We start from the raw sequence: 13,782 nt of genomic DNA on the forward strand, positions 1-13,782 counted from the left end.
CTCTGTCTAGATTCAGGTCTATACATTGCCCTGTGTGTTTCTTTTTAGAGATCTCAGAAATTATTATTTGTGTGTGTGTGTGTGTGTGTGTGTGTGTATGCGTGTGTGTATGTGTGTATGCATGCGGTGTGTATGTGTGTGTGCCATGTGTGCGGAGCCCTTGGAGGCCAGAAGAGGCCGTCAGACCCTTTGGAGCTGGAGTTAGCAGGCTGCTGTGAGCTGCCTGACTTCAGGGTCCTGGGATCATGGGTGTGGCTGCTGGCCTGTGTCCCTGCTGTCCTCGGGACAGCACTACTCTTTGTCCCTTTCAGGCCTCACAGTGGAGTGGACGGAGGATCCCCGGGAGCAGGGCAAATGCATCAGTGTCCCGGAAGATGTCTATGAGCGAGGCTGTGTGAGAGACGTGGAGGAGGGCTTGGAGGTAACGCTGCGCTGCCTGTGCAGGGCCAGCGTGGTGGCTGGGGCCGGGCGTGACCTTCTCTACTCCGTGGTATTGGACTCGAGTCCCACATTTAAAGGGGCCTGTTTGTCCTTTTCCCTCAGGCAGCCAAAAAGGTTGGATTTCCGCTGATGATCAAAGCCTCCGAAGGCGGCGGAGGGAAAGGCATCCGCAAGGCCGAGAGTGAGGAGGACTTCCCGATGCTCTTCAGACAAGTGCGTGCTCTGGCCTGTGTCCCCCTCCGCTTCCGTCCCTGGCTTCCTTGTCTTTGGGTCGATTCAGTCCGTTGTTGGCTGATTTGATTAGTAATGCCCTCTCTTTTTTTGTTTGTTTGCTTGCTTTGTTTTTTGAGACAGCGTTTCTCTGTGTAGCCCTGGCTGTCCTGGAGCTCAATCTGTAGACCAGGCTGGCCTCGAACTCAGAGATTCACCTGCCCCTGCCTCCCGAGTGCTGGGATTAAATGTGTGTGTCATCATGCCTGGCAATAGTACCCTTCTTGCTGTCAGAATAGCAGAGTGGCTCAGAAACCATGTGAGGATGTGTCGGATGTGTGTGTCTTCTGGTCTCTCTTACAAAGCCACCAGGATTCAACCATAGGCTCCAGTCTGATGACCTTACACACTTTTAATCACTTGCAAAAGGCCTAACCTCCAGAGCCACAATTGTACCAAATTTCCTTTCTACCCTTTTATTCCCTCATGTGGGGATTAAGCTCCAACATCAGCTCTGGAAGGAAAAGCACATTCTGACATATGGGGCATCACAGAGTGTCACTCATGGTAGAGCATTTGCATAGCAAGCATGACACCCCTGGCTCCACCCCCAGCCCTACCCACACATTCCCACACTCACCCACACATTCCCACGCTCATCCACACATTCCCACACTCATCCACACTCATCCACACATTCCCACACTCACCCACACATTCCCACGCTCATCCACACATTCCCACACTCATCCACACTCATCCACACATTCCCACGCTCATCCACACATTCCCACACTCACCCACATATTCCCACACTCATCCATACATTCCACGCTCATCCACACATTCCCACACTCATCCACACTCATCCACATAGTCCCACACTCACCCACACATTCCCACGCTCATCCACACATTCCCACGCTCATCCACACATTCCCACACTCACCCACATATTCCCACACTCATCCATACATTCCACGCTCATCCACACATTCCCACACTCACCCACATATTCCCACACTCATCCATACATTCCACGCTCATCCACACATTCCCACACTCATCCACACATTCACACACTCATCCACACATTCCCACGCTCAACCACACATTCCCACACATTCCCACACTCATCCACACATTCCCACACTCATCCACACATTCCCACACTCATCCACACTCATCCACACATTCCCACGCTCAACCACACATTCCCACACTCATCCACACATTCCCACACATTCCCACACTCATCCACACATTCCCACACTCATCCACACATTCCCACGCTCATCCACACATTCCTACACTCATCCACACATTCCCATGCTCATCCACACTCATCCACACATTCCCACACTCATCCACATTCATCCACACATTCCCATGCTCATCCACACATTCCCACACTCATCCACACTCATCCACACATTCCCACACTCATCCACACATTCCCACACTCATCCACACATTCCCACACATTCCCACACTCATCCACACATTCCCACGCTCATCCACACATTCCCACACTCATCCACACATTCCCATGCTCATCCACATTCATCCACACATTCCCACGCTCATCCACACATTCCCACGCTCATCCACACATTCCCACACTCATCCACATATTCCCACAATCACCCACACATTCCCACACTCATCCACACTCATCCACACATTCCCACACTCATCCACACATTCCCATACTCATCCACCCACACATCCCCACACTCACCCACCACACCCTGGCACACGCATGCACTTACATACACACTCATATATACACTCACCTACACCCACCCACACTTGCCCACCCACACCCACACACTCCACACACACCATGGCATGGTATTGATATAGACAGTTCTTTGCTTTTTCTTTTCTTTGAACATGTACTTATGTTGTTTGGGAAGAATGCTTGAGACTCCTTGAATTAAATTTCAAGTGCACAATACATTAATTAGCTATACCATGTGTACTTATATATACAATAATTATCTATATCATATGTAATTATATATACATTATTATCTGTACCATGTGTAATTATATATACATTAGTTATCTATACCATGTGTAATTACATATACATTATCTACACCACACTGTATGCTACACCCCCAGAAAACTAAACCCAGCAAGTGAATTTTTGTTGCTGTTGTGTTTTGTTGTGTAGCCCAGGCTGGCCTTGGGATTTCTGTGTAGCTGAGGCTAGTCTTGAAACCTCCTGTAGCCCAGGCTGGCCCTAAACTTTTGACAGTCTTCCTGTTTCATCCTCTTGGGTGCTGAGGTTACAGGCACAGACCACACCATGGTCCACTTAGCGTGTCGTCCTTAGGACGTAGGATTGTTGGGGAAATGTTACCCTTTTAGCAGTGCTTGAGTTAAACAATGAGAAAGTATAGCATGTACCGGAGGAGCCACCTACCTGCATCACTACCGTTATTTAGCGTTCTCTTCTGAGCTGGATTCTCCTGGGATTAACCATCCCCTGTGCTTCCCGGGCAGGTGCAGAGTGAGATCCCGGGCTCACCCATCTTCCTCATGAAGCTGGCTCAGAATGCACGGCACCTGGAGGTCCAGATCTTGGCAGACCAGTATGGGAACGCGGTGTCCCTGTTTGGGCGCGACTGCTCCATCCAGAGGCGGCACCAGAAGATCATCGAGGAGGCGCCAGCCACCATTGCTGCTCCAGAAGTGTTCGAGTTCATGGAACAGGTGCCTTTGGCAGAGCTGGGCTTGGGGCAGCTCAGAAGAAACTGGCTTATAGCCATGGTTGCTGGAAGATATGGGTGTGGCAGGGAGCCCATGGTGTGTGTGTGTGTGTGAGAGAGAGAGAGAGAGAGAGAGAGAGAGAGAGGGTGATCAGCATCACAGATGTGGTCACCCTGGTCACCCAGGACCCCCGTGTGGCAGCTCCTCAGGGTACACTGCGGAGGCAGTGATGGCCTGAGAGCTGCTGGGAGCCCTTGGCTTCTGTCTGTCTCTGCAGTGTGCCGTCCTCCTGGCCAGAACCGTGGGTTACGTGAGCGCTGGGACTGTGGAGTACCTGTACAGCCAGGACGGCGGCTTCCACTTCCTGGAGCTGAACCCGCGCTTGCAGGTGGAGCACCCGTGCACAGAAATGATCGCAGACGTCAACCTGCCCGCTGCGCAGTTGCAGGTGAGGGCCTGAGGCTGGCTCCAAGCCCTGGGCGGGTGCTCCCCCAGCTCGGAAGGCTTCCTTTTTCTCTCGGCCTAGAGTCACACCCTGTTTCACAGGGAGAATGATCCCTGGGTCACGCTTTGGACTTTGAAGGGTTTACGGAGTACACAGCAGGCTGGAGAAGGATAAAGCTGCCAGTAGCGGGACGATGGGAGAGCGATCCGTCAGTCACAGTCACATGGGTCATCAGACAGGACACAGTAGCATTTGGCTACTGAGGGGGTCCCAGGCAGAACATCTTCTCCCAGCTGAGGCAGCTGTTCCCACCGTAGGGAACAGTGTGAACTATAGCCGGCTACAGTGTGAACAGTAGCCTTTCTGTATTTCAATGTGAACAGTAGCTAAGGAGGCTCTTGCTTTGGGAAGGTGGCTGGCAATGACCGACCCTCTTGGCTTTGCCCAGGACGCTGGTATCGCCTCTTCTCTTTACTTTCGCTCTGTTCTCAAGGCTGCAGTGACCTCACTCTTGCTGGGCCTGGTTAGCATGGCTGGGCCTGGTTAGCATGGCTGGGCCTGGTTAGCATGGCTGAGCCTGGTTAGCATGGCTGGGCCTGGTTAGCATGGCTGGGCCTGGTTAGCATGGCTGGGCCTGGTTAGTGCAGGTTAGTGCATCCTGGCCTAGCCTGCATGCCAAGGGGCCAGGCACTGGGTAGGAACATAAATTTACCACAGGCTTTGGGGAGGGGCTGCAAGGCCCCCTGCATAGCAAAGTTTCTTACCTGTGTTGGGGCTGACTCCTGGGAGAGAGAGAGAGGCAGAGAGGGTTACGAAGCAACAGGCATTACTGAGCCTTTGTGACTGGCCTCTGAATGCGCATTTAAAGGCACAAGGTGTCTGGGACAATGTCACAATGTAGTTGTAGCTCCTCTGAAATATAGCATCAGGCCAGTGTTGAATCGATACACTGTTTACATTAAACATTTCTAATTGTCCCGTAGTTCAGTTCCCTTTATGGCAGTTTCTTTGTTGTTTTTGCGAACCCTGATCAACCCAGGCGTACATCCCCTTTCATTGTTTAAGTCTGGATCATTCCTGGTCTTTTCCTTTTCATTCTTTTTGGGGGGTGCTTGGTCATGGAACCTGGCCCTCATGTGACATCGGTGATTGTTTCTTAAGACTTTGATTGACTGGCCTGTGGGATGGGTTTTTTCCATTTAGATCGCCATGGGCGTGCCCCTGCACCGGCTGAAGGACATACGGCTTCTGTATGGAGAATCCCCCTGGGGAGTGAGCCCCATCTATTTTGAGAACCCTCTGAGCCCTCCCAGTGCCCGAGGTCACGTCATTGCGGCCAGGATCACCAGTGAAAACCCGGATGAGGCAAGTGTGGGGCCCCTATGTTTCCAGCAACTGCAGACCCAGATAGATACACTGTGGTAGGAGTTGTTTGTTGATGCCCCGCCCACCGATGTACACGCCCATAGTTGTTGCCGGAGTTCTGTTGATGCCCCACCCACATATAGATCTGCCTGCAGAAAGACACGCCCACAGCCATTGCAGGAGTTGTCTGTGATTGTTGACCCAGAACTGAATCTTCACGAAGACACAATGCACTTGGATTAACGACTTCTGTCTCTCTCTTTTTTCTGTCTGTTTGGGCTGCAGGGTTTTAAGCCAAGCTCTGGGACAGTCCAGGAGCTGAATTTCCGCAGCAACAAGAATGTGTGGGGCTATTTCAGTGTGGCAGCTGCTGGAGGCTTACATGAGTTCGCAGATTCCCAGTTTGGGCACTGCTTCTCCTGGGGCGAGAACCGTGAAGAGGCCATTTCGTCAGTATCTCCCTCTTGCTCTCTTCCCTCTCTCCCTCTGCCTCCCCTTCCTTCCCCTCCATCCCTTCCTCCATTTAAAATATATATATGTATATGTATATATATATATATATATTTATTATGTATACAGTATTCTGCCTGCATGTATGCCGCAGGCCAGAAGAGGGCGCCAGATATCACAGATGGCTGTGAGCCGCCATGTGGTTGCTGGGAATTGAATCCAGAGCCTTTGGAAGAGCAGCCAGTGCTCTTAACCTCTGAACCATTTCTCCAGCCGCCCTGCCCCCCTCCCCTCCACCTTTAAGAAGCAAACACTCAGAAATAGTTGTGTACAGGTCTGATCACCTGAGTTTGACCCTAGCTCTCACAAGGCAGCCAAAGTTCAAGAACAAAGTTTCTATATTGGAGTCAGTGAAGAGTGGAGAGCTCACCAAGGCCACTGGGTCTTGAGCATGCAAGAGGTCTAATGGTGCGGAGCTCTAGGCTCCAAGGACAGAGACACCTTAAAATGTCCACCTCATGAATAGCTCTGTCTTCACTCTGAGAATGTTTCTTCTGGGTATGTCCTGTTCCTCCTTGATCTCCACCCCAAGGCTGTGACAGTGGCCTATGCTCCCTGCTTACTCAAATCCTGCCATAGTAGTTTCTCCAGACGGAGAAACTCATGCTAACCAAGGACTCCCTGCCTCTCCTCTTAAATCCCCCTGCCTTGATGTGGGCAGAGGAAGGGAAAATCCAGTTTGTGTTTTAATGAAACATCCCATGCAGCCAGGTAGTCACCCCCCCCCCCCAGAGAGAAGAGCCCAGAGACATCGGGGATTGTTGCATTAAAAAAAAAAAGAAGAAGAAGAAGAAAATTAGGCTAAGGGGCTGGAGAGATGGCTCAGTGGTCAAGAGCCCTGCTGTTCTTCCAGAGGCTCAGGTTCAATTCCCAGCACCCACATGGCAGCTCATGACCATCTGTAACTCCAATGCTAGGGGATCTGACAGCCTCACTGACATGCAGGCCAAATACCAGTGCACATTAAAAAAAAAAAAACAAAACCATTAGAATGGCCTGGTTGTTCAACCGTGAATTAATCTAGTTCAGTGTGACAGTTTCGATGGCGGGACTCCTCTGTCAGCTGAGACTAATTCGTTTTAATCACGTTCTGTTTGGAGAGTGTGGAGGGAGATTCCCAGCAAACCAGACTTAATTAACTCGAGGAGGGGGACCCGGCCTGCGCCCAGTGAGCCCCGAGGCGAATCTCCAGCTGTGGTGCTGTGCGCAGCTGCTGTGGACCTGGGAGGGAAACCCCAGATTTTACTTCTGTTAGTCTAGCAGAGGGAAGCACTTGTCTTGGGTTCTATGATTGGCTCTCCCATGTCAAGCCACCTGGGGCAAGTTGGTCTCCTTGGGTCAGGTGTCCTGGTCACATTCAAATCCAGGTGTTGACACTACACCGGCGAGGCCTGTTGACTTCGTCATTTGACCCTCCCTGTATCTTTATTTCCTTGTGGCTAAAACCTAGATGTCATCGCCTTCACCCCATGGCTGCTCCTGGCTTGTGCGGAGCTGTCAGTGGTTGGGACCTTCTTTCCAGGAATACGCTCAGCCTAGTGCCCGTCCCCATCAGCATTCACTGCAGACCCATGTAGCCTTGCGGCTTGCCAAGCCGCTGAGCCAGGGCAGCAAAGCGGGCCCAGGACGGGCAGAAGTGGGTCTCCCGAGGACAGGCAAGGGGTGCCAGAGCCAGAGAGACACGCCCCTCTTTGTGGATCACTACATATCAGGACAGTTAGGGCCTCATCATGTGCACAGCAGCTGGTGTGTTTACCGGAACTGCTTTTCACGGAGCACCTCTTTGCAAACCTCATATTGCAGGCGTCAGGGTTGTCACCCCATTTTTCAGATGAGGTAACTGAGGCTGGGGGTGGTCTAGTTACTCACGTGAGATCACTCAGCTAGTCCATGTGGAACAGAGCCTGAGAGCCTGGTCACCCCATCCAGAAGCTCCCAGGTGCGCTGAGAAACGTCACAAACATCCACAGGAACCGTGGGTAACTGTGGAAACGAAGCGTGTCTTTCCTCTCCAGCAACATGGTAGTGGCCTTAAAGGAGCTGTCCATCCGGGGTGACTTCCGGACCACCGTGGAGTATCTCGTGAACCTTCTGGAGACTGAGAACTTCCAGAACAACGACATCGACACGGGGTGGCTGGACCATCTCATCGCTGAGCGGGTGCAGGTAGGAAGCCGCTTTGCCTGCCCTGGGGTGGCTGAGGCCCACGCTTTTGGCAGGTACTGAGACTTGGAGTCTTTCCTAGGCAGAGAAGCCAGACATCATGCTCGGGGTGGTGTGTGGGGCCTTGAACGTGGCAGATGCAATGTTCAGAACCTGCATGACGGATTTCTTGCACTCCCTGGAAAGGTAGGGCAGATAGCTCCCTCGTTCTGTCCTGTGATGTGTGGGCAGCCTGGAGGGCAGGATGGGCTCTCTGTCGTGTTTGGAAATAGACTCTCATTAAGTAGCCCATGCTGGCATCAAAGTGGGATCCTCCTGCCTCAGCCTCCTGAGCACTGGGGTCATACTTGCTTGCCACCATACCAGGTGGGATGTGCTTTGAGGGGACTTTGTCACCAGGGATCTGGGGTACCTGCCTCTCCTTGGGGCTTACCCTCCACATTCCGTGGATAAACCTGTACTGCTTGGGAGAGGCTGAGGGTGAGCTCAGACAGGTTTGTGGGAATGGAGAGTCCGTAGGGTGCGGTGAAGGCTGCAAGGCAACTTGAGCTCTGATCATTTGGGAGGACTGTCCTGTGTATTGTAGGGTGATGGGTGACAGAGTCCATCACTTCTGCTGACCAGAGGCCAAAGGAGGCTTGTCCCCTGAGTGTCCCAGCAATAGGAACGGAGTGCCCTCTCTTGAGAAGTACCATGACAAAGAATAACTTCCCCACAGAAAGTGTCAAAGGATAAACAGTAGTCTTGATCACTGCCTTTGAGTGTGCTAGAACGTGGCATGCCCCCCACTCCCTCATTTATATTGTTGTGAAACAGTGTGGGTGTGTATGCCAGGCTAACTTAGCCTCCCCAGGGCCAGGCTAATAGACACATGCAACCACACCTGACTTCCGTGAGGGACTCTCTCCCGGGAGAAGCCATCACTAAGGTGTCCCGTCTCTCTGGGATCCCTGTTGGGCACCTTTGACCCTGTCTCTGCTCTGTCTGGTTTTTGCTGATCCTATGAAGGGCAAACAGCTAGCCCAGCAAGCCGGGCATTGGTGGCGCACGCCCTTGATCCCAGCACTCGGGGGACAGAGGCAGGAGGATCTCTGTGATTTCTACAGACTGAGTTCCAGCATGATGCTGGGGCGGAGCCCAGGACTGCTCACTTAGGGGCACCCGCTCTGCCTCTGAGTTCCATTCCGGCTTTCGGGGGTCACGGAGGTCCTATAGGGATCTCCTTCCTGAACTGGTGCCATGTCTGTTTTCTCCATCAGGGGCCAGGTCCTCCCAGCTGATTCTCTGCTGAACATTGTGGATGTGGAGTTGATCTACGGAGGCATCAAGTACATTCTCAAGGTAAAGGCACGCCCTCTGCGTCCACGTCCTTGAGTCCTGAGCACTCTGAGTTTAGGAGAGGAAGGCCGAGTGGTACCCGGAGAATGCGGAGATGTATTTCTCTGTTTTATCACAAAGCATTTGTCTATGTGTGAACTAACACCTGAGTGCATGTTATGAAGATACGACAGATAAAGCCGGTTTAGGCTGGTCTTTTACTGTAGTGGAAGTGTAGAGCCTGTGCGGGAACCCAATGTACACATCTCCCTCTAGTGTCCAGACTCTGGTAAGTCAGTCCATACTCAGGCTTTAATGGCAGAGTACCGTAGACCAGGGGCTGGTCAGCAGAAGGTGGGGCCAATTCAGTATCTTCTGAGGGCCCATTTCCTGGTTTGTAGTGGGCGCCTTCCTTTGCTGTGACTTCGTGCAGTAGGGGAGAGGGCAAGGGAGCTCTCGGGAGTGCCGGAGCTTCTAATTAAACACTTAAATTCAACATGCTGGTTTCTTCATTCGGGTGTGTACATCTGTGTCTATGAGACAGCAGTGTGTGTGTGTGTGCATGTGTGTGCGTGTGTGTGTGCGTGTGTGCGTGTGTGTGTGCGTGTGCGTGTGTGCGTGCGTGCGTGCGTGCGTGTGTGTGTGCGTGTGTGTGCGTGTGTGTGTGTGTAGGTGTCTGTGTGGTATATGGTGTGTGTGTGTACCTGTGTGTGTGTACCTGTGTGTGTGTACCTCTGTATGTGTACCTGTGTGTGTGTGTGTGGTGTATGGTGCGTGTGTGTGTGTGTGTGGTGTGTGTGTGTAGGTGTCTGTGTGTGTGTGTGCGTGTGTGTGTGTGCGTGTGCGTGTGTGTGTGCGTGTGTGTGTGTGCGTGTGTGTGTATGGTGTGTGTGTGGGTGTGTGGGTGTGTGTGTAGGTGTCTGTGTGGTGTATGGTGTGTGTGGGGGGGGGTGTGTGTGTTATATGGTGTGTGTGGTGTATGGTGTGTATGTGTACCTGTGTGTGTGTGTAGGTGTGTGTGTGTGTGTGTGTAGGTGTCTGTGTGGTGTATGGTGTGTGTGGTATATGGTGTGTGTGTGGTGTATGGTGTGTGTGTGGTATATGGTGTGTGTATGTAGGTGTGTGTGTAGGTGTGTGGGTATGTGTAGGTAGGTGTGTGTGTGTAGGTGTGTGTGTGTGTGTGGTATATGATGTGTATGTGTACCTGTGTGTGTACCTTTGTGTGTGTGTACCTCTGTATGTGTACTTGTGTGTGTGTGTGTAGGTGTGTGTGTGTGTAGGTGTGTGTGTGTGTGTGTGTGTGTGTGTGTGTGTAGGTCAAAGGTACCTTTCAGGAGTTGATTCTCTTCCCACTATGTGGATCCCAGGTGTCAAGCTCAGCTTGTCAGGCTTGATGGCAAGTACCTTCACCTTTGACCTTCTGTGTCACCTCACGACCCTGGGTCCCATCTGTAAGGGTGTTAAGAAGGCTCCGCCCTCATGATGCACTTGAACCAGGGGTCCCATTGCCCACTGAGCTCTCCTTGGAGGCTGGGTTTCAGCAGAGGAATTTGGGAGGCACACACAGCTCAGTGAACTAGGTCCCTGGTGAAGCCTCCACAGCGGCCTCACCCAGAGCGCAAGCGGCATTCCCCGCCAGCCCTAGTGATGCTTGGGAACAGACATCCCAGCTCAGCCCAGCTCAGCCAGGGGTGACTACACAGGGCCGTGTGCCTGCAGCCTGAGGCCGTTTGTCCACATCCAGGGTGGGAGCAGACTGCTGGCTCTTGCTCATCATCACAGGAACCCTGAGGGCTCTGATGTCCCCACAGGTGGCCCGGCAGTCCCTGACTATGTTCGTTCTCATCATGAACAACTGGCACATCGAGATTGATGTCCACCGTCTGAACGATGGGGGGCTTCTCCTGTCCTACAACGGCAGCAGTTACACAACATACATGAAGGAAGAGGTGGACAGGTGTGTGAGCGCCGTGGCCTGGGAAGTGGGAATGTGCCGCTTTCTCTGTAGGAGCTGGCCTCTGTGCAGGCCCGAGTTTCTAGATAAAGCCTGCTTTGGTTCATTCTGGGGCATTCGGAGAGAGTCCCCACCCTGGCTGGACTCCATGCACCTGGCGGGTGTTTGAGGGTGGGGGTTCCCGGCAGTGTCCATTTTCCACTTAACCAGAAGAGTCGGGACAAACAAGCCGTGGCAGCCAGTGTCACGGTCTGCAGGGTAAGTGAGAAGGCGCCAGCTAACCCGGGTCTGAGCTACAGGGCCCCACAGCCCTACAGGGTGAGCACAGACTACATACACCACCCAGCGGCTGGCCACTGAGCTACTGTGGGCGGTGGGCTTGAGTAGGGATGAGGCTAGCACTATGCATACCATCGCTCCTGGGCTTCCAGCCCATGGCAGGAGGTGACACACAGCAGACAGTGACGGGAAGTGGCTGGCTTCGTGTCCTGCTGAGTGGAAGGGTGCCGTTACGGGGACCCTGTTCCCAGCCCCCAATATTTTAGAAGAAGGTAGGTTAGAGTTGACCTCGGTACCACTTACTCTGCCTTCTAACCATGCTCCATCTGCTAAGAATATTCAAGATTCTTGTAGACTCTGCCCAAAATCTGCCTTCCCCAGTTCAGTTAAAGGAAAGATTTAGAATAGGTTAAGAGTTATTGAATAAATAGTATTGGTTGGTTGATTGGTTGTCCTGTGCCAGGCTCTAGGGGATTATGCAGGTAACAGAAACTAGTTTTCAGCCACAAGCAATAAAGGCCCTTGTGCCTCACAGAGGCTGGTGGAAGCCTGCCCTAGGAAAGAGGAAGTTCCGCTGAAGTCTGGCTCCCTGGCTGGCCTCATCTGTCTCCCAAATCTCATTCTCCTCAGTTACCGGATCACTATCGGCAATAAAACGTGCGTATTTGAAAAGGAGAACGACCCCACGGTCCTGAGGTCCCCTTCGGCTGGGAAGCTGATACAGTACACGGTGGAGGATGGGGGCCACGTCGAAGCTGGGAGCAGCTTTGCGGAGATGGAGGTCAGCCCTGGGGGTGTGGGTCTGTAGCCCCGAAACCCTGCCCCTCAGCCTTCAAGCCTCGCCTCTGTCCTTGGCTTGTGAGGTTCCGCCTAAACTTGGGATATTCAAAGAATACTTTTAAAACAGCTCTGATAGGCCACACCGCTTGGAAGGAGTAAGAACTGGTTAGTAAGCCAGGCCGTGGCACACGCCTTTAATCCCAGCACTCCGGAGGCAGAGGCAGGAGGATCTCTGTGAATTTGAGGCCAGCCTGGTCTACAGAGTGAGTTCCAGGACAGGCTCCAAAGCAAAAAAGCTCGAAAAACAAAACAAAACAAACCCCAAGAGACAAACAAACGAAGCCTGTTTAGTAATGGTGGCGGCAAAGACTAAAGTCTCGGCCAGAACTGACCAAGCACTGACTGTCCAGTGGGTGCCGACCTAAGCACCTTCTCTTTTTGTGTGTTTGTTCCTTCTGTGATGAGGGTGGACCATGACCTAAAGCACACTAGGCAAGCATTCTGCCACTGAGCTACACCCCAACCCCGTCTTCCCCTTTATAACCTCAGCAAGTTCATGAGGCGGGCTCACGTGTGATTCCCGCGTCACATGCATGAAGAGATCACACCCGGGAAGGTGAGCTAAGTCTGTTGTTGCCTGAGAGCGCACAGAGCCAAGCTGCCAGCCTGGCCTCCACTCTCTGCTGTGAGAAAAGCCAGTGGTTCTTCAGAAGAAATGACCTCCTCCGCCTCAGTTTTTCTCTGTAAGGGAGGGGACGGATGCTCAGACACAGGAAGGCGGTTTTGGAATGGGTGAGGGTGACGACCGAGCCAGAAGCAGCATGTTACCATGGCCCACAGTTGGTGCCGTGGTCACAAATCTTAGGCATCTTTAGACACTGGGTTAGGCGAGATTTCAAGCACGTGCTTCATTCTACAAAGCGCTCTCTAGAGGGCGCCCTCCACCATGGGTGTGGTGCTAAAGGCCTGTTTTAGACAGCTGGGGGTGTGGAGAGAGGCCGAGAGCCCCGTGTCATTCAGAAACGGGATATGTTCTGAGAAATGTGTCCCCAGGCCGCTTTGTCATGTGGACACTGAGGAGTGTATTTGCACAAACCTGGAAAGTGTCCTTTAGTCACTTGAGGTGTCGATGTGACCTGAGACTGAGATGCAAGAGGCCGCCGCCACCGCCAACAGAGTCTCAGTGTTTAAGTGTGGGTGCTGCACTGTGCCCTCCCGGACAGGTAGTGCAACAGCTCTTCACACTGGTGTGACCACAGTCAGGACATGGCTAGATCCAAACTGTGTCATTGGGTCATCAGTCACTGGGCCAGCTCCCTCGCAGTCTTGTGGCGCTGCACCATCTACGCAATCTATCATTGACCAAGAGCATCATTAGGACACACTTGACTTTTACACTGACCGCTGGAGGCACAGCTGGGCGGTAGAGCGTTCCGCTAGCATGCACGAAACACTGCAGGTGTGCTGGGCAGTAGAGCGTCTGTCTAGCATGCACGAAACCCGGAGATGCAGCTGGGCGGTAGAGCGCCCGTCTGGCATGCATGAAACCCTGGGTTTCATCGCCAGCCCCACAAATCAAAAGGAAACGATTCCCGTG

At 52.6% G+C, this 13,782-nt stretch overlaps 1 protein-coding gene across 1 annotated transcript in view; it reads left to right on the plus strand.

Annotated features, from left to right (window-relative positions):
• Nucleotides 1–13,782, plus strand: part of Acacb (acetyl-CoA carboxylase beta) — a 72,793-nt gene that overhangs the window by 19,957 nt on the left and 39,054 nt on the right. The window contains exons 7-17 of the mRNA XM_051176470.1: nucleotides 312–421; nucleotides 544–654; nucleotides 3,166–3,375; nucleotides 3,650–3,820; nucleotides 5,021–5,182; nucleotides 5,468–5,631; nucleotides 7,708–7,858; nucleotides 7,938–8,041; nucleotides 9,115–9,196; nucleotides 10,984–11,129; nucleotides 12,036–12,186. Of these exons, the coding sequence (XP_051032427.1) occupies nucleotides 312–421; nucleotides 544–654; nucleotides 3,166–3,375; nucleotides 3,650–3,820; nucleotides 5,021–5,182; nucleotides 5,468–5,631; nucleotides 7,708–7,858; nucleotides 7,938–8,041; nucleotides 9,115–9,196; nucleotides 10,984–11,129; nucleotides 12,036–12,186 (1,562 nt within the window). The remainder of the gene's footprint in view (nucleotides 1–311; nucleotides 422–543; nucleotides 655–3,165; nucleotides 3,376–3,649; nucleotides 3,821–5,020; nucleotides 5,183–5,467; nucleotides 5,632–7,707; nucleotides 7,859–7,937; nucleotides 8,042–9,114; nucleotides 9,197–10,983; nucleotides 11,130–12,035; nucleotides 12,187–13,782) is intronic.

Source organism: Phodopus roborovskii, unplaced genomic scaffold, assembly GCF_943737965.1.
Source record: "Phodopus roborovskii unplaced genomic scaffold, PHOROB, whole genome shotgun sequence".
NCBI classification, from domain to species: Eukaryota; Metazoa; Chordata; class Mammalia; order Rodentia; family Cricetidae; genus Phodopus; species Phodopus roborovskii.